The sequence below is a fragment of the Dendrobates tinctorius genome, unplaced genomic scaffold (assembly GCF_039654945.1).
Source record: "Dendrobates tinctorius isolate UK_male_01 unplaced genomic scaffold, ASM3965494v1 ptg000028l, whole genome shotgun sequence".
NCBI classification, from domain to species: Eukaryota; Metazoa; Chordata; class Amphibia; order Anura; family Dendrobatidae; genus Dendrobates; species Dendrobates tinctorius.
The window spans coordinates 75895298-75921350 of NW_027361696.1; the positions used below are offsets into that span (position 1 = coordinate 75895298).

Here is a 26053-nt window from a genome sequence, read left to right on the forward strand (position 1 = left end):
ACAAGTCCTCCTGACTCGGGGGGAGACAGTTTCTGGCTATACAACTGTCCATAACATAATTCAGTCAATAGCTATCTAAAGTATGCACGGAATTCCAACTATTATAATTCTACCAAAAAAAGAGGTGTACCAAATTCCAGAATAAGTGGAAATTAAAATTGACCCGATGATCGTGGTCGGTTCCACATGATTCTTTGCAGTATTATTCTACATATCACCTATTCTGGGGTTTAGAGGAAACTTCTGGTTCTGGTTGGTCCACAATAAAATGCAACTTTACCATTACTTGTACATAATCAATTTTTTTCCTTATGGGAGAAAGTTGAGCTTTTATCCCAAACATTTCCGACATAGATTTCTTGCAATTTGTGCAATTTATGTCCTTTAACCTTTGGTGGACCTCAATAATGTCATGATTTAACGGGAAATTTGTAGATGCGTCAGAGCTCAGGCATAATGATATTGCTTTTTCTTAGGCAGGGTGAAATATGGAACTAAAAGCTAAATTATGCCTATTTAAAAAGTGTTGTTTTTTTATTCACCTCAATGCTCATTTATATTTGCCTACTTTGGCCGTTAATTGACCACCAATCATTCCCAACTGTTGTCCCATGCAAATGGGCCTTTAATTAATACCTCCCCCTCTCTGTCTTTGTATAACTATTCTATATACACCTAGTCTACCAGCGACAACATTTTTTCTAAATCAGGCCAATTCCCATGTTTGTTTGCAGATTAGTTTTACTACTACTATTATTTAAATTATTTTTTTCTTCAAATGTTTCCAATGTCACAAATCTTTTCAGTTGTATTCCTCACCTTGACAGTGACCCATGGGAACTTCTGATGATCATTCCTAGACATCAACCAATGGTTCTTTTGACTTGTATATCACAGCCACAGGAAAAAAATGGTTTCCAAGGATCTAATAGTTGACCGGATGCCCATGATATGAACTTTCCTGCCTCTCTTAAATCTGAATGTCAAGACTAAAAAAAAAATGCTTTCATTGAGGGCCAAGCGGAACAGCAGTCAAACATCAAAAAGTTTTTTTTTTTTTCACGAGTTTTGATATATGAAATGAATTTACCCCTCTCCTTGGTATCAGTAGCGCTTTTAACAGCTCTTAAAACTGTATGTGTGCTCTATTGGTTGCTGTGCCCTGTGCCTGCCAGCGGCTCCAATGACATGGGCTCAATTCACACCTGCTGCAATCTGGCAGACTGACAGACCCACTCCATGTGGCTGAGGTCAATCTGTCCTTGTATTCCAAGAACTGCCCACCAGCAGGAAGAAGACTGCTTGTCCTGTGGTATTGTGAGCGTAGGACATTGGTGTCGATGAACCTTTTTTTTTTTTTTTCTTTTTTCTATTTTTTCTTATTGGTCTCTCTTAATTCTTTCCATAGTACATGGCTGTAAGAAAATTAACAATGACAATGGGCAGTGATTCTAAACTTCACCTAAAGAGCTAGTAGAGAGGTCAAGTAGAAAAATGTAACTACGGTACTTTAAAAAAAAATATTCCATATTAAGTGACCAATGGGATTACCGCTCTCGCTTGTGCTAGACCCTTGACCTCTTCTGATATGGTTGCTACAGGCATCACCAGCTGCATCTTGCTTGTTCTTGTTTTTTTTGTGGAATTTAAGGATATTTTCTTTTCTTTTAAGGTGTATTTACTGCTTTTTTCAGTAAAGCCATAATTCTTAAAGTTGTAAAAATAAAGCTGTTTTTAAGGTGGCCTCACATACCATATTAATGTCAGACAAGGAAGTCACTTTCAAAGGAGCAAAATGATTATGTATGGTGGTGTCCTAAAGGTACTGTCACACTTAGCGATGTACCAGCGATCCCAACCAGCGATATGACGCGGTCAGGATCGCTGGTACATCGCTAAGTGGTCGCTAGTGAGCTGCCACACAGGCAGATCTCAACAGCGATATCGCTGGAGTCGGGGGTCGCTACTTACCTGTCAGACGAGGCGATCCTGACGTCCTCCCACCCGCGTCCACGCGTCGCTCGTCGTCACAGCAGGAAGCTGACGAGAAACGGTCCAGGACGTTCTCGCGCGATCAGCGATAACCAGTGGGGGAGCAGTCGGAGGTAAGTATCAGACATAGCGATATCACTAGCGATATCACTATAACGTCACAAAAACCAGTGACGTTATAGCGATATTGCTAGCGATATCGCTTAGTGTGACAGGTCCTTAAATCTCCTGGGATTGTTGGATTTTACCATGGTTGAATCCTTTTATTCTCAGGGGATAGGAGACACATCTACCTATTTGAAGCACATACATGCTCATCCAAAACAAGTGTGCATTTATATGAAGAGGTCAGAGAAAAAATTCACACACTTCCAACTATCTCAATAATAGAATATCATGGGAAGGAGAGATGGTCATGACTCAAAATCCAATAGTTTACCCTTTTCTCCCATTGGCAAACTCGGAGAGAGCGGGCAAACAAACTTTTGACTGTTTTAGAAATTATGAAGGAGGCAGATCTGTAGCATTGTACTAGTGAGAAGAGCAAGATTTAGGCTAAGTTCACAAAAATTCAGAAGCGGATCGCTTACAAAATAGCCAGCAATGGTGCTCAATGGACTCTTGGGTTAATGTTGTGGGCATAAAAACAAAATGAATTCTATCAGCACGTGTTCCAGCTCATTTCTTTGGTGTTGTGAAAGTTTGTGGATACAGCTCACCCCATCCAATATATGTGTCCTGTCTAATCTTGTTCCTGGTGCAATCCACTCTTTAGTGCAGGGATAAAATATGAAGCAGCTCTGTTCAAATCGATGACAAAGGTTTTTCAATCCAGCCCAGCGTATTAAAAGCAAAAATTATTTATTGTAACTCCATTAAAGTAGAATGGGCATAGAAAATATCAGACGCGTTTTGGGTCTAGTTGACACTAAAAAGTAAATGATCTACAATTAAGAGTCAGCTAGACTCTGGTAATTTACAAAGGCCTGTCCTACAATTTTACATTTTAGTATGATGTGCTGGATTGAAAATGCTGAAAGATGCACTATTATTTTTTTTTTTACTGAAGGTGTGAACCTAACCTGAGATTTCTGCTTCTCTATAAAGCATATCCGTCATCATATCCAAAAATATGCTAATTTATTTTTCATGCCAATCCACCTTACATATGTACAGTATACACTATATGAGATGTTGCACGCGTTAAACAGAGGTTGAACTCATCCTCTCGGCCAGACGAAATTCTTCACGTGCCCTTAGAATTTCTCACCTGGGTGTTTGCAATATTCTCCTTAGATTTATTTGACCACTTAAATGTCAGCACTTGTAAGAAAGCAATGTAGTCATAAAGGTCCTGAAAATCACTCAACAATTATATTAAAGCGTACGAAAAAATTAATCAGATCCTTAAGCTGGCCATACACGCTAGGCTTTTGTCAGCCAAACCCACTGATATAGACAGGTTTAGCCGATGGTCTAATGTGTATATGGGCGCCGGCCGAATAATGGTCAGGAGTGATGTCTATCAGTCATCTCTGATTTCCGACTGCCAATCGTATTTTTCTCCACGAGAGAAGCCACTGACAGATGTGTCAGTTTGCGGCTGTCTCGTAAAGAACATAGGATCACTCGACCAAATGAGAGCTCCTGTGTTCGGTGGAGTCAGCTGAGATCACTTGCAGCCGAATGATCTTTTGGCCGACAGACATCTAATGGCCATCTGATGTATATGGCCAGCTTTAGTGGTTTAAACCAAATATTTACTGGTTGGATCTTGTCACCTGTGTGGTCTACTTGCACAATGGTCCTACTGGTTAGTGGTAACGCTTTCCCTATTTGTGGCCTTTTTATTCAAACAATAGGGGGGTCTGGTCAGCCCAAACACTACAAAATCCTATAAAGCATTAGCTTGTCCTCAAAAACAAAAGTACATGCAATATCAATGGATTCTAAACTCCTCCATGGAAGTAAACAGATGTCTTTACCCACTATAAAACCCCTTCACTGTGCGTTGTCCCATGGACTGTTTACCTGGAAAAATTTCCACTAAACATTTGTTTTTCTAGTCTGTAACCATCCATCTCCCTTTCCCTTGCAATGTGACCTTTGTTTTGTCCATGTTATGTATGGTGTCATAGTATTGATTGGTTAGAGAAGAGGTTCACTAACTTTTCTTATTTGCAACCTCTTCACGAATCTTTTACTTTTTGGCAAACTAGAGTCCAGTTTCTCTCACAACTGTATTTACTATTTATTGGATATTCATCATAAGGTTTGAGAAACTTAAATATAACAGCGATAAGGACTTAAATAGATAGTTGCATTATGTAACCATTCACAATAGTAGATTATAATCATCAGCTTTTATATGTAGTCGTCGGCAGATAACCAAACACCGCAAATCATTATTAGGAAAAGTCCTGAACTCTGACTATTAAAATATAAGTTCTGCATGTTCAACATGTTTCGCTAGTGGAACCAGCTTCATCAGGGGAAATCTTGAGAACATGAAATCTTGAGCAAAACTAGGTATTAGAAGGAAAAAAAAATAAAGATTTGATCAAGCCATATGGCACTGACTGTTTTGATCATCTCTGGTGCCACTAGGGTGCGATAGTGTTTTTTATAGTTGCCACCTGCTTTGAAGCCACATGTGGCTCCTGAACCACTACCTGGGGAAAACTTCTAGGATTAATTGGCTGAAAATCAAGATCAATATTTTGGATTTTGATGCTGTTAAAAAAAGTATGATATGTCGATTTTTGTCATTGAATGTGAAGTGTTACATATATATAAATTTTATTACCTAGTTCCACATTTTGCATCTGCTATTATTATTATTATTATTATTTTTTTTTAAATCAAGTTTTCATTTTGCTAAACTTGGACTTGGGATAATATTTCCCCGTTGTATTAATTCAATATGTTTCCACCTATTTAATTAAAATATGAACAACAATGCATCCACTTGATCATAACTGAAAACGTCAGAGGACTTGAACAAGGGAGATCCATTTACAATATTTTATCTGGGATTGGTTTCAAAGCAGTTAAGCTAAATAAACTCTTTAACCAATGTTGTCAGACAGCCCAGGCTTCTCATTAAATCCAGGTTAAAAATTAACATCACATTGGAAGAGCCCGAACAGATTAATCAGTTGTGAAGACAGCTTGATGTTGCAACAATGCTCCTGTCTATTGCCTCATATTTGACCTAGAAGCTTGTATATAAGAACAATGGTCAGATCTGTAGTAACAGGTGAAAATGATATAACTTTGAGAGGGCCAAAGTGGGTTGGTTCCCAAGTGTCAAATCTGCTTCTGAGAAAAAATGGGGTGTCAGTAAGTAGTCCCTAGTTTTTCCCCACACATGGCCTTATACTCACTATATGACCATATTTTGTCCAATTTGTAGTAAAGATACCCATAGATCTTAGACAGAAGTCTATCTTAGAAAATTGGGGTCTTTACCCTCCGACAATGACCTATTGTTTCAAACAGGTTGTTGTGTTACATGTATGTTTACAAAATTTGGGGTTTTTTTTTTCACAATCTTTATAAAGAAAAACTGTAATCTTGAAATTTTTACTGTGGCCACTTTGGATATTTTAGATTCATACTTCCGACACTTTCAAGAAGAGTTTTCAGCAGGCTCCTAATCATCACAAACCGGATTACAATGTATGAAAATAGCTCTACACAGCCAATAACAAAGGATACATCAATCACAATAGGCAAAGTCAGAGCTGACCCTGCTCCTTCTCCCTTCACAGTGTGTGTCGTACAGACTCATTAGATGCTTCAAAACAAAATATAGGGTCCGAGTTTGCTGATTGCTGCTAATGTGCATGTGATGTTTCCTGAAACAACAAAAAGTTAGAGTCTGAAAGAAAAAAATTGCAAAAGTTCTATTTTTTATTTCAAATTTGGAGTCACCATATGAATGTTTCATGGTTATTAAGTCAAATATTAACAAACCTATCTTTTATTTTGCAGCATTTGCTGAGTCGTCTTCCATAACGTGAGGCCTGGAGGAGCCTCTCCTTTCCCTCCTAATCCAAACATGGACCCCAACAATGGGTGGAGTGAAGCTGGCAGTCCAGAAAGCACAGGGGATTTGGGAGATTCCATGGAAAAGAGTCTAGACAATGATGCAGAAGGTGTGTGGAGTCCAGACATAGAACAGAGCTTCCAAGAGGCACTGGCAATATACCCGCCATGCGGGAGGCGCAAGATTATCTTATCTGATGAAGGCAAGATGTATGGTGAGTTTGATTGTTTTGGCAACACCCAATTATATAACAATCTTGTATTTAATGACCAAAAATTAACCTTTGTATCACTTTTTATAGTTTAGTATTAAACTTATAATATAAACCTGAAATAATATCTCCATGCTTTGGCCACTTTTAGAAGGACTCGAGCATCGGTTGGTTGTCGTATGACTGGCATCTTAGGTTGATTCTTCAGGATCTTCCATTAACATACTCATACTTAATTTATTTGACTATTGGATATTCTTTCATCTGATGCAGGCAGCATGAATCTGGCACTGGTTCCCTTATTATGCCTGTGCATAATTCGAAGTATCATCTCCGATGGCTAGTTTGAGGGTGGTCCCCGGTGGCATGTCCCCACCTCACTCGCTATTACTGACAGGTCTCTCTCTAAATGAAGCCACCAAAGATCAGCTTCCAAGCCATCAGAGATCAGCCTCCAAGCCACCAAATTTCAACCTCCAAGCCACCAGAGATCAGCCTCTGACTAACCATCTGAAACGTATAGACCCTCATGGACTCTTCAAAGTAGCTTTTCTCTGAATTGCCCTGGAGGTGACAAACCAAGGTTTTATTGGTGATGGTTTTATGACATTTGGCTGGTTATAAAACTAGCAGTGTACTTGCATTTTTTTCTTATTTATTGGTTCTGAGATGGTATCCTTAGAGTTCTCTTGTTGGAGGGCTTTTGATTGCTTTCCACTGATTTATACTAATATGAGGCATCCGGCCTACTCAATTGTGCATTTGTGGCCTGTATGAGATAGTGAAAAAAAACAACATGCGCCAAAATTCTGTTTCAATTTGTGGCAAAAACCTGGTGTACATGTCTTGCCCCAAATATCTTATATATTTAAGACACATTGTGCCTTACTATACAACAGGGACTCTAAAAAATAAGCATATCTGAGTTTTTTTTTCTAAGGTGAAGCTTAAAAGAGGACATGGTTTAAAAGTCACCGAACTGTGCCAAATTGAACCAAAATTTTGAAGTACAATATTGTTCTAAAGTAATCCTATTAAAGTTGAAGAACATAAACAAGTCTAACATGTCTCGGAAAATGTGCCATATTGTACCATTGGTGCTTCTTCTGCCTTCCTCGTTTAGCTTTAGGATGTCTTAAGTTTTTAGACCATAATAATTAATCTGCCCCTTTATTCTCAATTTCTTGGGACAACTAACTTTCAAAGTGTAAGTCACCATTATAAATGATCGCTGTTTTCTTGCATGGGATTAGGATCATGATGATCATGGAGTTCTGTAGTTGAATGACAACACATGGATAGATGTGTCTCTCGATTGTTGGGTATTATTGTTTTTGAGATTCTGAGACTGTTCTTTGGCATTTATTACTGGATAATTGTATTACATGTATGAGGAACTGGGGTGGAGGTTGATTTGGTGGAATAAAGGTCCAATACCACAGATGAAAGTTGGCTGGACCTGCCAATTGGTTGTCCATTCGATGTAGATGCGGGTGCTACAATTGGAATTTCAACAATCGATTCTTTTGTTTTTAGAGAAAAGCCACAGCTACTTTCTCTTTTCTTTGTGTTGAAAATACATGAAAGCTCAGCCGAGCCGACTGCTCATGTGTATGAGAAGGACAGCTATCTATCAACAGATATCCATCCAAAGGTTATCTCTTGTCTATGGCGAGATTTAAAGTGGTTGTCCACTACTTGGGCAATCGCTTCATAAATATTGTATTTCCAATGTAAAATAAAAATAACAGACACTCTCCTGCGCTGCGTCTTTTGGTCCACGCATTGTTATTCCATGTGGGTGCTTCAGCCAATCAGTTGGCACTTATGGGCTGCAGCTCTCTTACTTCCCTCGAACAAACTTTCGACATGGGCATCTCTTACTCCCATCTACACTGCCATGAAGTCCCCCATACACTTTAACTGTCTATCTACAATGGTTCAGCAGATTTTTTGACCGACATTTATCTCCCTTGGCTCTCCCATACACAGAAGGGCTTACCCTGACACATCTCTGCCGATGGCTTATTTTTGGAAGAATGAAAAAATTGCCAGTCTGAAATCGGACATGCTGTATCCTTATCCTCCCTTCCCTTCCACAGTCATCTGTAAAGGGCCCCCATACACATGTGACTGTCAGCCGAACTTGTCAGTATCAGCAGATACAGCCGACATTAGTCTAATGTCTACGGGGGATTTGGGTCATAACTTGAATGCCATTGTGGTAAATTTGTCTCTAAGAGCGATCACAAAAACTGTGAAGCAGCTCAAACTTTTAGAACGTTGTGTCCACCCAATTCCAAGTATCATCAAAGATCAAAATAGAGCCTTCCGATTGGGAGCCCAGTTATAGATGAAGCTGTGATTTCTTGGAAAGCACATCTAATAAACCTAGGAATATGAAGAACAGATTTCCACCTTTATTTTCTTGATTTTTCTACGGCGATATCTGGATGGCAAAGATGTTGATCATCATATCGATGTGTCAGATGTATAAAATTGTTTTTTTACAGTTGGCGATCTTTTTACTCTTTCTTTATCTGCTTTCTGACAACATTCATTGGTTCATCCCATATCTTGTGGTTCATTTACAAGATTTGGGCTTTATCTCTGTGTGTGTGAGCATTCGTATGCATTACATCAATCTGCTGCCCAGTCTCCTCTACATGTAGTCTGCCCTCCCCGCCACCTGGCATAGGTGTACCCCTGAGCTGGAGCTGCTGTTTCTTGGTGTCTAGCTGGGAGAGACCTGGTGTTAGCTTTTGTTGTGTAATACCCTGTGTCTCTCCTCCCACTCTTCCTCTCCCTGCCTTTCTAGGGGGTCTGTGATTCCAGTAAATCAAGCCTTTCCAAGGTCACATGGAAAGAAGACACCAGCGGGAGGCGAGGGGGAGGGGAGTCAGGCTGGAGGAGAAGAGGGAGGAGGTGGTAGATGAAATCTGATCCAGGTCTCTGCCTGGCAGGACAAGCTCTAGTGTGTTTGGAGGGGTTGGTTGGGGGAGTAGCGCCTACAGACCTAATCTATTACAAGACAGCCCTGTAATGAAGGTTTACTTTGTACAATTAACTCATAGATGGCCTGATCCAGAGTATGTTAGGTCTGTTGCGATCCACAACATAAATACCTTGTTTCCTTCATTTTTACGTTGAAAATCAGTAAAATTCCACCACTTGCAAGTAATGTGTGCAACTTTTATTTTGCTTGGCTCTCTCATAAACTTTAACAACCTAAGACGGTGATTATAAGATAATACATTTAAAGCGGGCTTGTCACCAGATTAAAAGTGTCCAGTTTCTGCTCTTATTTTATACCTGCTGCTCCCATGAGAATTCCTTGTCTTGGTTTTTTGTTGTTTTTTTTTTTAATCAGCTGTATGGTTCCAGAGATATGAGGCTTTTTATTTAGATAGTTCATATGGTCTTCATTAAGGGGGCGTGGCTCACAGGATCCTCCGGGGCGTGTCTGTACACTGCTCTACATAATTACCCTACGAGCCACGCCCTCTCGGAAAGATAGCAGTTAACACTAAATAAAAATGCCCGTATCTCTGGAATGATATTGCAGATTAGAAAAAATAATAACAAATCCACTTTTGATCGGGTGACTCATCCTCTATAAATTGAGGTATCAATAGGGAAATGAATATTGAATTGGAATTCTTGACAATCTTTACTGCACACTTGGCTTACATTTTGACACATTTGGATAGATCAATTTATTTTTAGATTGGTGAAATGAAGGAGATTATTTGGTGACTTCCAAAAATTTGTATCAGCACTATAGATGTGCACCTATCCGGCTAAGGCCGGTTTCATACAGTCGATATTTAAGGTCCGACTACAGAATGTCATGGATGGACCAGATGCGCCGGGTCTTCTGACCCAAACTCAGCAGCCTCCTATATGCCTCACTCAGCAACCTGATATATGTGTTGAATGTGCAAAAATGGCCCAAAATTGTCCCAATATCTTTCAGGATAATCCTTGTTATGTCAGCAGCTACTCCTACCCAGTAGGCTTGCATGCATAGTTCCCAAAAATGGAAAACCCCTGTACCTCTGTTGCAGTTTGTTTTGATGAAGCAAGATGGGTTTTACTCACCCTTTCGGGTCCAACATTGAGTATCCACCACTGCTGCCCGTGTCTATTATTGTCTGCAGAGCTGACATCAGGTTGACAGCGCTGCAGCCAATCAGTGATCTCAACTCTTGCCATCAACTCTGACAGAGCCACTGAGCTCACGCATTGGCTGCAGTACTGTTTACGTCACATCAGTACTGCAGACAATTACTGACACTGGGAGCAGTGGCCAAAATTCTAAGCTGGACCTGGGAAGGGTGAGTGAAGCTCTTTTTTTTTTTTTTTTTTTTTTTTTTTAAACAAACTGTACCTGGGGGAACGTGGAATTCTGAAACAGGAAACCTTTTTTAAGCCAAGTGTACCTGTGTATATTTTTTAAGAGAAAGTGGAGTAAAAGTCGCAGCCAGGCATCTCTAGCAATGACTAATCTATTGTGGGAAGAAAAATCTTTTTTTTTTTCTTATATCTGAACTTCTGAAAAAAATATGTTGCTTGCACTGGGTTTGATATGGCGATATTTCAACTTTTGTATATAAGTTTCCTGTCGGGTGACAAGCAATCATAAAAACACATTTTGAGTTTAAAGATCACATGATAGGAAGTCCATTTATTGAAGAATTATTCTACTATCCTGATATCCTTACTGTTACATCAATACAATATAAGGAAACACATAAAAGGTTTACATTTTAAAGGGAACCTTTCACTGAATTTTTAATTTAAACTGATACAGGAAAGATGTATATCTTTGTACCGTGTTAGCCAGTAGATAGAAAAATATTCAGAATTGAGAGTCCTCAGTGGTTGATACCTTTTAATGGCTAACTGAAAAGATGGTAACACTTTGCAAGCTTTCCAGACAACACTCAGGTCTCTTCATCAGGCATTGGCTAATACAACATCTGAAGAATCACATATATATGCACAACACAGCACAGAAAAAATGCAATAGATAAGACAAGTGACGTGAAGCAGAATTATCATTATGGGATAGGGAGAAACATAAATATTGGACTAGTTCATAGATAAAGAGTCTGGATGTTTTATAGTCCTCTGATTGGGGTCTCCTAATGTGTTGTGATGCCCCCACAAGGTCTTAGGAGCAAATTCCTTAATTGATGTAAAAGACATAAATCCATGCGACACATTCATTCCATTCTCAGTGCTGTCACTTGTCTTATTTATTGCATTTTTTCTGTGCTGTGTTGTGCATATATATGTGATTCTTCAGATGTTGTATTAGTCAATGCCTGATGAAGAGACCTGAGTAGTCTCGAAAGCTTGCAATGTGTTACTATCTTTTCAGTTAGCCATTAAAAGGTATCAACCACTGAGGACTCTCAATTCTGAATATTTTTCTAATTTAAACTGAGTCACTCCTCCAATTGATGCTGCTCTTCTGATTCTGGAATGGTTTTTCTTTTTCGTCTATGTCCCTCCATTCCAAAGTTATGCCCCAAAGAAATACAGAAATTGTCCCTTTAACTACCTGAGCGTGTACAGCAGAGCTTCACTGTGGACGTATGGTTTTTCTCCTATGACCCTGGCCAATCAAAACACGGCTACGCACATAGAGTAGTACTGTGCTATATGCCCAGTTTCATGAAGAGAAAATTGCAGCTTTATTACTAGGGGTATAACTTTGGAACCAAGGGTCACAAAATAAAAAGTAAAACTGTTCTAGAATCAGTGGAGTAGCGGCAATTGGAGGAGTGACTTGATTTAAATTACAAGATTTAGTGAATTTTCCCCTTTTAAATTTACTTGTGACTTTTGGCAAAAAATGTAAGAGTAGTTACGGGTCTGGGTTTTAGAATTTTTTTTTTTAAAACTGCAGATAAACTGAAATTAACGGTTTCAATGGGTGGGTATGATCTAGCAGTGTGTGTGGGGAAACCTCCAAGTGCTGTTTCTCTTCCTGCGTGGAGTCACAAGTTAGGATTAGGACATGTGACCAAGATGGGATCTCTTGTGCATGTCTACAATGATCATTGTTCTACCATAGACTTCCACAACTGGCTTACGTGCCAGGAATTCCAGTGCCTTCAGCCACATTTGCTCAGATTTGCAGAATTGCTTTGCACTGAGGCACATGTGTCTTCCAGATGGGACAGCTCAGTGAAATTACATGTGGAATACAAGAAGATTGATGGTAACAGGGGGAGGAACTGTAAGCAGAGAATGTTGGTCTGGTACATGCTTCCTTAAGACCTTTTACATTAGTGTACTTGGTTGCTTACAAAAAATTCCCTCACCCCGAAAAATATATAGAAACTATACGAGAAAAGTACATGCCTATAGCGATGTTTATGATGATGAGTTAATTGTCATCCTAATGGGACAATTATTGACCCATGAACCAGAAATTATTTAAGTAAGGTTACGTAGTATACATAGATTTGGCAATTAAGCCAGTCCTGGTCAGATCCTCCAAGGTTTTGAAAAGTAGTCAGAGATTAGCCATTAGTGGACGTGGTGGAGCTTGGCAGACAAATTCATTGAAAGTTACGTCATAAAGGTAGCATACGGTATATTATTATTTTACTATTATTATTTATATAGCACCATTGATTCCATGGTGCTATTTATGAGAAGGGGTTACATACAAAATACAGATATAGTTTACATTGAAGAAACCATCAATGATGGACATATAGTGGGAAGAGGACCCTGCCCTTGCCCGCTTACATTCTACAGCCTGATGGGGAAGGAGACCTTAGGTCAGGGGGTTGCAGTAGCTTCGGTAGAGGTGAAGTGGCAGCATGGTCATAGCAGGTTCTAAGCTTTCTTGAAGAGATGGGTTTTCAGGTTCCGTCTGAAAGTTGTGAATGTGGTGGATAATCAGATGCATTAGAATTCCAGAAGATGAGGGATATTCGGGAGCAGTCTTGGATGTGATTGGGCGAGGAACGAATAAGTGTGAAGGAGAGAAGGAGGTCTTTGGAGGACCAGAGATTATGTAAGGGAAGACATCGGGAGATTAGTTTGGAGATGTACGGAGGAGACAGGTTATGGAGGATTTTGTAGGTCAGTATCAGTAATTTGAACTGGATACGCTGAGGAATTGGGAGTCAATGAATGGATTTGCAAATGGGGGAAGTAGAGGAGTAGCGAGGAGAGAAATGAACTAATCGGTCAGCATAGTTGAGGACGGACTGGAGAGGTGCGAGAGTGTTAGCAGGTAAGCCACAGAGAAGGATGTTGAAATAGTCAAGGTGGAAGATGATGAGGGCATGCACAAGATATCACAACAAATGTGTTCTATAGTCTTCAACTGGACATTCGCATGGCAACTGTAAGATAATCTAAATTCAATAAATGAATTTGTCACTTAAAGGGAACCATTCATTGTTTTTTTTAATTTAGGTTTTAACAGAGTGCCTCCTCCAATTAATGCTTCTTCACAAATTCTGGCACAGTTTTTCTTTTTGTTCTTTTTTTTCTGTGTCCCTCTGTTCTAAAGCTAGAGTACTCCATTAATAATGGTGCAGATTTTCTCTCCAACCAGCTGGGCGTATACCAACAAACTTCTCTGTGAGCACGGCTGTGTTTTCATTGGCCAGTATCAGTGGAGAAAAAGCAATTGCCTACAGAAAAGTTCCTTGGTATACATACGCTCAGTTGGCTGAAGGGAAAATCTGCACCTTTACAATGGAGGGACACAAAAGGAAAACTGTTACTGAATCAGTGGATCAACAGCAAATGGAGGAGATTCTCGATTTAAATAAAAAAATTCTATTGAAAGGTCCTCTTTAAGGAATTTGGCGCATATTACTTCATCGCACCCTAGATCAAGACTAGAACTACAAAACGCCACTCTTTATGAATCGGAGGCTGGAACCTCGTGGATCCAGGTGTTATGTTGATAAGATGGGTGCAGTACACACATCTAAAACTGGTTTCAAATTAATTTTGTAGTATTGGTAATTTTTTTTCAGTTTCTGGCGGGAAATATAAGCAAGTGGAGGAATTCCATAGAGAACTCAAGCGGTGATCATCTACTTGGACTGTGATTTTTGAAAAGAAGGTGCCTTCAATTTAGCCAAACATTAATGGTCCCCTTTTACATTATCGGCCGCTTCGGCTGACAGTTTAATCTGTAGAGACATCCTGACTCATAAGGATCACACATGTCCGATTTATGATTGCCGATCCTTTTGCACTTGGAGAGATAGGCCACTGCATGAGGAGTCTGGCAACGACTCAAATAGAGAACACTGGAGTGATTGGCAGGGTTAGTGTTCTTGTATAAGGAAAATCGGTGGAGATGGCGAAGGAGAGATTGTACATGGGGTCCTAGCGTGGTCCTTACAAGCTCGAAGGTTTATAAACTTCATGTGGTTCATCGGGCAGAACCATAATCAGGAGAGACCTTCAGAGAAAATATACCTGGAAAAGACGAAAGAGTTCCAGCTTCCATGATCCAATGTAGGTAAAAACAGGTCAAAAACTTTAGCGCGTTTCGCATCACTTATGATCCTTCTTCATAGCATAAAATAAGGGAACTCTGCAGCTTTACCCTACATACACCGCAGACCTTTTAAATTTCCGTCAATGTTCGTATAGTGATAATTTTTTCCTGGTTGCCCCTTCCTCCAAGTACTTTACTAATGTTCCTGCGTGCCTGTTAAATAAACTCCAGGCCGGTCGCACCCTCACCTCTCTATGCAATTTTATGTTTTGTTTTCATTATCTATATAATCCCCCTTTTTTCTACTTTCCTTCCCCTCTCCTCGCTCCCGGTCACATGTCAACAGTGAATATTCCAGACACACCCTGAAGCTGGCAGGTGCTGCCTTCTAACTGTTAAGCCCATGAATGCACAAGTAATGGCCTTTGACCCACAAAGCAGCTGTCATGCCTTGCTGTAGTTTCTTTTTAACACCAAGACATGCCTATTTCCTTGAATTTCAGCCTTGCTTTTGCGCTACTTTCTCCCCACCCCCATATCCTCCCCTCCCCTCCTCCCAACAACTGTCTCCTCTCCCCACTGGGACCAGCAGCACATGAACTTCTTCCATAAACTTTTTTTTCTGCTGAGGATGATTCAGCATTCGCTTAAAGTTAAATTCTCGGACACGATTACTGTCGTCGTGATGTTGATAATTTTTCTCAAAGTATCATCGTGATTTTATTTTTCTCATCCATATAATTTAGACATATTTTGTAGGTTGATCTGCAATTTAAAAAGAAAGGTCAGCTTCAAAGCGGTCTCCTCTCAAGGACCTGTGCTTTTCAATTTAGCACTTTAATGTATTGGTATGTCGAGTGTCTTATGCAATAGGAAGCTTACTCATGGTGACATTTTGGCATAAAGAACATTGGTTGAGTCTAGTGACCTATATAAACAAATCTGTTCTGCTGCTCATGATAATTAAAGGGGGTTGTTCACCTTAGGCCGCCACCACCCATCACAATGAAGGTAAGCTGACTGATCTCCATAGAATACATTATATACTGGTCTCTCCAAGCTGTCATTAGAAATACAACATCCACATATTATTTTCCTTGAGTATGGATGTACCTATGCAGGATGGATTAAAGAGGACTATCCGGACCGGGATGATTTTATTTTTTTTACTATGGTCCTAAGAAGTGACAGGCAGGTAGTTGACAACTATCTGACTGTTCTTCCTGGTGCTGGCATGAAGCGGCTACGGACTGGAGATTCTGCTCCTTCAAGTCAACACAACATTTCTTCCTCTCCTGGGCTGCTCTGCCTAGATTATGTTGATTGACAGCCAGCTCCCCGCAGTTAGGCAGCGGGGAGCCAGTTGTCAATCAATATGATTTTGATAGTCATGTCCCAACAACAGTTCAGAGTGGTAGAGAAGAAGCTGCTCTATCAGCGTGACATCAGTAGAAGCCACTGAATTACCGGCTGCCACGCACGGTGAGGGAAAACCAAGTGTAACATAAAGGGAAATGGGGCCAGACACTAAGGAAGGGATTTGGAGACTCCTAGGCTAGATCTAATCTCTCCCTAGAACTCCTACCGAGTCCCTATATTGGTTCCTCACCAATCGCCGAGCCGGAACCTTGGGCCCTGAATCTCCCTGGGGCCTAGTCCTGAATAGGGAACGGGAGGGAGATGCACGCTAAACTAAAGATGGTAAGGTGCGACAAAAAGGGGAACACTTAGCTGAATCGCCAGATACGGATACCAGAAGAGTGATTCCAGACACCAAACTGGAGCAATCTGAAAAGGTCCAACACACTAGCAAGCAGAAGTGGAAATGAAGCTATTACCCGCACTGGGTCACAGCTGAGCTGAACTTCTCAGGGCAGAAGGAGGTTGACGCTGCGTCCTAGAGGCAGGTGGTTCAGGGAGCAGTCTGTATGGACAGGCCCTCAGACCTTCTGAGGCCTGACGCAGGATGATAGTCTGTCACCTGCGAAGTGCTCGTGACAGTGGCAGGAGTGGTCTGTGACCTCTCTGAAGTGGCAGAGATTAGTGCCAGGCACAACCGACAGGTAGCAAGTAATTACCTTCCTGTTAGTTCTTAGGCTCATAGTAAAAAAATAAAATAGTCCTGACTTCTCAAAGACTTTTGCATTGGTTGGGCTACGTGATTATTTTTTTTTCAATTCTTCCAAATTGCAATCATATGTATTGGTATGTCGAGTGTCTTATGCAATAGGAAGCTTACTCATGGTGACATTTTGGCATAAAGAACATTGGTTGAGTCTAGTGACCTATATAAACAAATCTGTTCTGCTGCTCATGATAATTAAAGGGGGTTGTTCACCTTAGGCCGCCACCACCCATCACAATGAAGGTAAGCTGACTGATCTCCATAGAATACATTATATACTGGTCTCTCCAAGCTGTCATTAGAAATACAACATCCACATATTATTTTCCTTGAGTATGGATGTACCTATGCAGGATGGATTAAAGAGGACTATCCGGACCGGGATGATTTTATTTTTTTTACTATGGTCCTAAGAAGTGACAGGCAGGTAGTTGACAACTATCTGACTGTTCTTCCTGGTGCTGGCATGAAGCGGCTACGGACTGGAGATTCTGCTCCTTCAAGTCAACACAACATTTCTTCCTCTCCTGGGCTGCTCTGCCTAGATTATGTTGATTGACAGCCAGCTCCCCGCAGTTAGGCAGCGGGGAGCCAGTTGTCAATCAATATGATTTTGATAGTCATGTCCCAACAACAGTTCAGAGTGGTAGAGAAGAAGCTGCTCTATCAGCGTGACATCAGTAGAAGCCACTGAATTACCGGCTGCCACGCACGGTGAGGGAAAACCAAGTGTAACATAAAGGGAAATGGGGCCAGACACTAAGGAAGGGATTTGGAGACTCCTAGGCTAGATCTAATCTCTCCCTAGAACTCCTACCGAGTCCCTATATTGGTTCCTCACCAATCGCCGAGCCGGAACCTTGGGCCCTGAATCTCCCTGGGGCCTAGTCCTGAATAGGGAACGGGAGGGAGATGCACGCTAAACTAAAGATGGTAAGGTGCGACAAAAAGGGGAACACTTAGCTGAATCGCCAGATACGGATACCAGAAGAGTGATTCCAGACACCAAACTGGAGCAATCTGAAAAGGTCCAACACACTAGCAAGCAGAAGTGGAAATGAAGCTATTACCCGCACTGGGTCACAGCTGAGCTGAACTTCTCAGGGCAGAAGGAGGTTGACGCTGCGTCCTAGAGGCAGGTGGTTCAGGGAGCAGTCTGTATGGACAGGCCCTCAGACCTTCTGAGGCCTGACGCAGGATGATAGTCTGTCACCTGCGAAGTGCTCGTGACAGTGGCAGGAGTGGTCTGTGACCTCTCTGAAGTGGCAGAGATTAGTGCCAGGCACAACCGACAGGTAGCAAGTAATTACCTTCCTGTTAGTTCTTAGGCTCATAGTAAAAAAATAAAATAGTCCTGACTTCTCAAAGACTTTTGCATTGGTTGGGCTACGTGATTATTTTTTTTTCAATTCTTCCAAATTGCAATCATATCAATTATCCAGTGTATCTAAATGTTGGTTAGGTTGTATCCATCCTTCTATGTTCCTCGTTAATTCATGGGGTTGGGTCAACTTAATGTCCTTTACGTGATAAATGGGAAGGATCAGATGCCGTATTTAAAAAATGGTGATCTGATAAATATGTATAATAGTGCAATTGAAAGCTCCTATGAAAACTTGGGGGCTTTTTTGGTTTTTGGGGGATTGAAGTTTGTCAGGGGATTGAAGAATTAAGGGGGCTTCACACATAGCGATATCGCTAGCAATATCGCTAAAGCGTCACCGATTTTGTGACGCAGCAGCGATATTGCTAGCGATATTGCTAGTGATATTGCTAGCGATATCGCTATGTGTGATACTTACCTTCGACCGGCTCCCCTGCTGGCTATAGCTGATCACGCGAGAACGTCCTGGACCGTTTCTCGTCTGCCGCTTCCTGATGGGCTTCCTGCTGGCGCCGACGAGCGACGCGTGGACGCAGGCGGGAGGACATCTTCATGGCCGCGTCTGACAGGTAAGTAACGACCGCTGCTGCGTCGCTGCTGAGATCTGCCTGTTTGGCAGCTCACTAGCGACCATTTAGTGATGCACCAGCGATCCTGACCGGGTCGTATCGTGGTTGGAATTGCTGGTGCATCGCTAAATGTGACGGGACCCTTAGTCATTTTAAATTTCCCAAATTTATTTTCAGGGAAGATGAATCGCTGGCAGAAGTGAGAGATAACATGATATAGATAGAGATATACATAACATTGTTGGGTAGACAGATATCTCTCAAGACTACCCCACCTGAGCGTTTGGCATGTCTTTCCATTGGAGGGAAGAGAAAAACGTTGCCAGACACCCATAGTAGCCGATTATCTCTTGAAAACGAATGTATGAGCCATTGAAATTTATACTGCCTGATTCTTCTCTTCTCTGATATCATCTATAGGGTAAGGGCCCCATCACACATAGCCATCTCGCTAGCGAGATCGCTGCTGAGTCACAAGTTTTGTGACACAACAGCGATCTCACCAGCGAGATCACTGTGTGTGACAGCAATCAGCGACCGGCCCCCCTGCCGGTATCTCTGATCGCTGCAAGAAACCTCTGGACATTTCTTTCGTCGCTGATCTCCCGCTTGCCAGCACGCATCACTGCGTGTGACAGGCGGGAGACCAGCGATCAGCTGGTAACTAATGTACACATCGGATATCCAAGGGACGCGCGTCCCTTAGATACCCGATGTGTACGTTAGTTACGAGCGCGCTGATGCAGGGAGCTGGTAACTAATGCACCATCGGGTATCTAAGGGATGCACGTCCCTTGGATACCCGATGTGTACGTTAGTTACCAGCTCCCTGCATCAGCGCGCTGGTAACTAACGATCACAGCGACGCCGCGCGCTCGGCGTCGCTGTGCTGATCGCTGGTGAAGCTGTCTGTTTGACAGCTCACCAGCGATCACAAAGCAACTTACCAGCGATCCTGACACGTTGATATCATTGTCGGGATCGCTGGTAAGTCGCTATGTGTGACTCCAGCTTAAGAGTCGGGAGGTAATTATACACATCAGATAGTTGGCTGATTCTGTTGAAATTGTTGGGTTCAGCTGATTTTCATCTAATACATGGGAGTCCTTTTCTCCCTATTTAGAACTCATGCAGAGAGGTAATTGTTGGCCAAACTGGTTTTCAGCTGACAACTATTGAAGGTGTTCAGCCACTTTAGCTTTGCCTCTTCCCACCATGGTTTGACCATTAGATTCGGTGGAGTGTTTTTTTCTTAGGGCTCATACTGACTTGCGAGAGACTCGAACGATTCTCGTGCGAGTCTCTCGCATGAAAACCTGGCACTGCCGCCGTCACTGGGACCGGAGTGTGCGGCTGCATAGAAATACATGTAGCCGCACGCTCCGGTCCGAGTGCCGGCGTCAGTGGCAGGTTTTCATGCATGAGACTTGCGCGAGTCTCTCGCAAGTGAGTAAGAGCCCTTAAACTCTTGTCTGTTTTTCAGCATTATTACACAAACTAAAAGCTTTTTATTCATTTCTTACAACTATTTTTGTCATTTAAAAAAAAAAATGCGTTAAATGTAATTTTTCTATTAGGTTTCAAGTCCTAAAGAGATCACAATGGGAAAACACTTAAAAAATGTGCTGACCTAAATGTCAAATGCCACAAAAGTACCCCGTATGTAATACATTTCAAAGTAATATCCGGCCAAAATGTTTCTGCTCCTTGTTCAGTGTCTGGTATGGCAACTGAAATGATGCTTAGCTTGCAATACGACATGCAACCTGTGCAACGTGGAGGCGCTGTCTCTCAAATAGATCCTTTTTTTTTTCAAGAAAAACTATGCAAATAAAGACGTCTTTTTTCCACCCTTGTCCTTTGTTCTTCTTTTGTTAGGAATTGTAATTAGAGTTGCAAATGTGGGACGAGTTAAAAGAACATTGTGCACTAATATACAGGGAGATATGACTCATGGGCTTGATTGTTTTAATACTTCTGGGGAAGAAACAGGTTACCTGGTCAGACCTGATGTGTGCGTGCGTGTGAAAACACGCCCGGATAACTGTAAGACTGCAAGTTCAACTGTGCCTCTCCGCATGGAATTATAAGTTATAATGTGCTTAACAGGAAAGGAAAAAAAAATTTGCTCAGTAGTCCAACCGGATAAACTCTCTCTTTTGCCTGCCTGTAAAAATACTGAACAGGTGTCTTTGCTTGCCAGTGCCACCTGTCTCCATTTTGATGGACATTACACATCCAGCCTTGGGAAGCCCTATACTGACATTTGCTTTAGGCACAGTAAACCTATTGAAAGATAAAGAAGGCAGTCTCTTATCCAAAACCTGTTCTGCACCATGAGTAACAACAGCTATACTCCACGGTCTATTAACTGCTTTCTCGAGACTTAACCCCTTGCAAGTCTGAACTTGAAAAAGTTGACTAGCATTTAAACTTTTTAAAAATCTTTTTCACAGAATGACAATTACCCTCATTTAGAGTTTTTGAAACGATATTTGGAGTTTGAAAAATATTTGTAAATATTTAAAAACAATCTTCTTTTCGTCATTCCTACTTAGGGCCTGTGCACACGTTGCAAATGTGCCACTTTTTTTGTCCCTTTTTTTCTGCACAGATTTTTCACAAAGCCTGAAGGAATTTCTAGTACCAGTAAAGTGAACGAGATTCCTTTCAGTGTTTTTACTGCAGATTTCACCAAAACTGGTATATGTGTTGAAACACGTGGTAATGTGTGGCGCATTTTGTTTGTGTGTTCATATCCCCATGTGCGGTGAGTATCCCATGTCAGGGCCTCACCTTAGCAACTGTACAGTATATACTGTTTGGCACCAGCGCTCTCATTCTTTAAGTCCCCCTTGTTCACATCTGGCAACTGTCAATTTGCTTCCAATACTTTTCCTTTCACTTTTTCCCCATTATGTAGATAGGGGCAAAATTGTTTGGTGAATTGGAACGCGCGGGGTTAAAATTTTGCCTCACAACATAGCCTATGATGCTCTCGGGGTCCAGAGGTGACTGTGCCAAATTTTGTGGCTGTAGCTGTGACGGTGCGGATGCCAATCCCGGACATACACACACACATACATACATACATTGAACTTTATATATTAGACTAGCTGAAGAGCCCGGCGTTGCCTGGGCATAGTAACCAACTGTGGTTAGTTATAACAAATTATAATGATTATATTGCACATAAAAACCGTGCATCTAATCCTATCCTGTGTGATACTGACTGCTGAGCCGTGTATCTAATCCTATTCTGTGTGATACTGTCTGCTGAGCCGTGTATCTAATACTATTCTGTGTGATACTGTGTGCTGAGCTGCGTATCTAATCCTATCCTGTGTGATACTGACTACTGGGCTGTGTATCTAATCCTATCCTGTGTGATACTGCCTGCTGAGCCATGTGTCTAATCCTCTCCTGTGTGATACTGACTGCTGAGCTGTGTATCTAATCCTATCCTGTGTGATACTGACTGCTGAGCCATGTGTCTAATCCTATCCTGTGTGATACTGCCTGCTGAGCCATGTGTCTAATCCTCTCCTGTGTGATACTGACTGCTGAGCTGTGTATCTAATCCTCTCCTGTGTGATACTGCCTGCTGAGCCATGTGTCTAATCCTATCCTGTGTGATACTGACTGCTGAGCCATGTATCTATTCCTATCCTGTGTGATACTGGGCTCCCCTTGCAGTCTGTGTCAGAGGGTGGTCTGAGTTGGCACGGTAATAAATTGTGTTATTTCCAGCTTTACAGACGGAAGATAACACCATAGAAATGATAAGAATAATAGGCCTCAGTTACCACAACTGTCTACAAAGAAAACTGTTGCTGATAGCAACCAATCACAGCTCATTTTTCATCTTTTAAACAGCTCTGGGACAGCGTGGCGAGTATTGAGTGGCGACTTTTGTGTTTCGACTTTTATGTGGCGAGGTTAGTGTATGTGTGGTGAAATGTGTCCTGAGGGTGGTATATGTGTTGAAGCACGTGGTAGTGTGTGGCGCATTTTGTGTGTGTGTTCATATCCCTGTGTGTGGTGAGTATCCCATGTCAGGGCCCCACCTTAGCAACTGTACGTATATACTGTTTGGCGCCATCGCTGTCATTCTTTTAGTCCCCCTTGTTCACATCTGGCAGCTGTCAATTTGCCTCCAACACTTTTCCTTTCACTTTTTCCCCATTATGTAGATGGGGCAAAATTGTTTGGATTGGAACGCGCGGGGTTAAAATTTCACCTCACAACATAGCCTGTGACGCTCTCGGGGTCCAGACGTGTGACTGTGCCAAATTTTGTGGCTGTAGCTGCGACGGTGCGGATGCCAATCCCGGACATACACACATACATACATACATTGAACTTTATATATTAGACTAGCTGAAGAGCCCGGCGTTGCTTGGGCATAGTAACCAACTGTGGTTAGTTATAACAAATTATAATGATTATATTGCACATAAAAACCGTGCATCTAATCCTATCCTGTGTGATACTGACTGCTGAGCCGTGTATCTAATCCTATTCTGTGTGATACTGTCTGCTGAGCCGTGTATCTAATACTATTCTGTGTGATACTGTGTGCTGAGCTGCGTATCTAATCCTATCCTGTGTGATACTGACTACTGGGCTGTGTATCTAATCCTATCCTGTGTGATACTGCCTGCTGAGCCATGTGTCTAATCCTCTCCTGTGTGATACTGACTGCTGAGCTGTGTATCTAATCCTATCCTGTGTGATACTGACTGCTGAGCCATGTGTCTAATCCTATCCTGTGTGATACTGCCTGCTGAGCCATGTGTCTAATCCTCTCCTGTGTGATACTGACTGCTGAGCTGTGTATCTAATCCTCTCCTGTGTGATACTGCCTGCTGAGCCATGTGTCTAATCCTATCCTGTGTGATACTGACTGCTGAGCCATGTATCTATTCCTATCCTGTGTGATACTGGGCTCCCCTTGCAGTCTGTGTCAGAGGGTGGTCTGAGTTGGCACGGTAATAAATTGTGTTATTTCCAGCTTTACAGACGGAAGATAACACCATAGAAATGATAAGAATAATAGGCCTCAGTTACCACAACTGTCTACAAAGAAAACTGTTGCTGATAGCAACCAATCACAGCTCATTTTTCATCTTTTAAACAGCTCTGGGACAGTGTGGCGAGTATTGAGTGGCGACTTTTGTGTTTCGACTTTTATGTGGCGAGGTTAGTGTATGTGTGGTGAAATGTGTCCTGAGGGTGGTATATGTGTTGAAGCACGTGGTAGTGTGTGGCGCATTTTGTGTGTGTGTTCATATCCCTGTGTGTGGTGAGTATCCCATGTCAGGGCCCCACCTTAGCAACTGTACGTATATACTGTTTGGCGCCATCGCTGTCATTCTTTTAGTCCCCCTTGTTCACATCTGGCAGCTGTCAATTTGCCTCCAACACTTTTCCTTTCACTTTTTCCCCATTATGTAGATGGGGCAAAATTGTTTGGATTGGAACGCGCGGGGTTAAAATTTCACCTCACAACATAGCCTGTGACGCTTTCGGGGTCCAGACGTGTGACTGTGCAAAATTTTGTGGCTGTAGCTGCGACGGTGCAGATGCCAATACATACATACACTTTTTCCCCATTATGTAGACAGGGGCAAAATTGTTTGGTGAATTGGAACATGCGGGGTTAAAATTTTGCCTCATAACATAGCCTATGACGCTCTCGGGGTCCAGACGTGTGACTGTGCCAAATTTTATGGCTGTAGCTGCGACGGTGCGGATGCCAATTCCGGACATACACACATACATACATACATTGAACTTTATATATTAGACTAGCTGAAGAGCCCGGCGTTGCTTGGGCATAGTAACCAACTGTGGTTAGTTATAACAAATTATAATGATTATATTGCACATAAAAACCGTGCATCTAATCCTATCCTGTGTGATAATGACTGCTGAGCCGTGTATCTAATCCTATTCTGTGTGATACTGTCTGCTGAGCCGTGTATCTAATACTATTCTGTGTGATACTGACTGCTGAGCTGTGTATCTAATCCTATCCTGTGTGATACTGACTGCTGAGCTGTGTATCTAATCCTATACTGTGTGACACTGACTGCTGAGCTGTGTATCTAATTCTATCCTGTGTGATACTGACTGCTGAGCTGTGTATCTAATCCTATCCTGTGTGATACTGACTGCTGAGCTGTGTATCTAATCCTCTCCTGTGTGATACTGACTGCTGAGCTGTGTATCTAATACTATTCTGTGTGATAGTGTGTGCTGAGCTGCGTATCTAATCCTATCCTGTGTGATACTGACTACTGAGCTGTGTATCTAATCCTATCCTGTGTGATACTGACTGCTGAGCCATGTGTCTAATCCTCTCCTGTGTGATACTGACCACTGACCTGTGTATCTAATCCTATCCTGTGTGATACTGACAGTTGAGCCGTGTATCTAATCCTATCCTGTGTGATACTGGGCTCCCCCTGCAGTCTGTGTCAGAGGGTGGTCTGTGTTGGCACGGTAATAAATTGTGTTATTTCCAGCATTACAGAAGGACGATAACACCATAGAAATGATAAGAATAATAGGCCTCAGTTACCACAACTGTCCACAAAGAAAACTGTTGCTGATAGCAACCAATCACAGCTCATTTTTCATCTTTTAAACAGCTCTGGGACAGCGTGGCGAGTTTTGAGTGGCGACTTTTGTGTTTCGACTTTTATGTGGCGAGGTTAGTGTATGTGTGGTGAAATGTGTGCTGAGGGTGGTATATGTGTTGAAGCACGTGGTAGTGTGTGGCGCATTTTGTGTGTGTGTTCATATCCCCGTCTGTGGTGAGTGTCCCATGTCAGGGCTCCACCTTAGCAACTGTACGGTATATACTCTTGGGCGCCATAGCTCTCATTCTTTAAGTCCCCCTTGTTCACATCTGGCAGCTGTCAATTTGCCTCCAACACTTTTCCTTTCACTTTGTCCCCATTATGTAGATAGGGGCAAAATTGTTTGGTGAATTGGAACGCGCGGGGTTAAAATTTTGCCTCACAACATAGCCTATGACGCTCTCGGAGTCCAGACGTGTGACTGTGCCAAATTTTGTGGCTGTAGCTACGACGGTGCAGATGCCAATCCCGGACATACTTGCATACATACACACACCCACATTGAGCTTTATATATATATATATATATATATATATATATATATATATATATATATATATATATACTGATTACCAAATTTTTC

At 41.8% G+C, this 26053-nt stretch overlaps 1 protein-coding gene across 4 annotated transcripts in view; it reads left to right on the forward strand.

The window, feature by feature from the left end:
* Window positions 1-26053, forward strand: part of LOC141085557 (transcriptional enhancer factor TEF-1-like) — a 91605-nt gene that overhangs the window by 30089 nt on the left and 35463 nt on the right. For all 4 annotated transcript variants that reach the window (XM_073571009.1, XM_073571010.1, XM_073571008.1 and 1 more), the window contains one exon: window positions 5989-6257. In XM_073571009.1, coding sequence (XP_073427110.1) covers window positions 6056-6257 — 202 coding nt within the window. In that variant the 5' untranslated portion in view covers window positions 5989-6055. The remainder of the gene's footprint in view (window positions 1-5988; window positions 6258-26053) is intronic.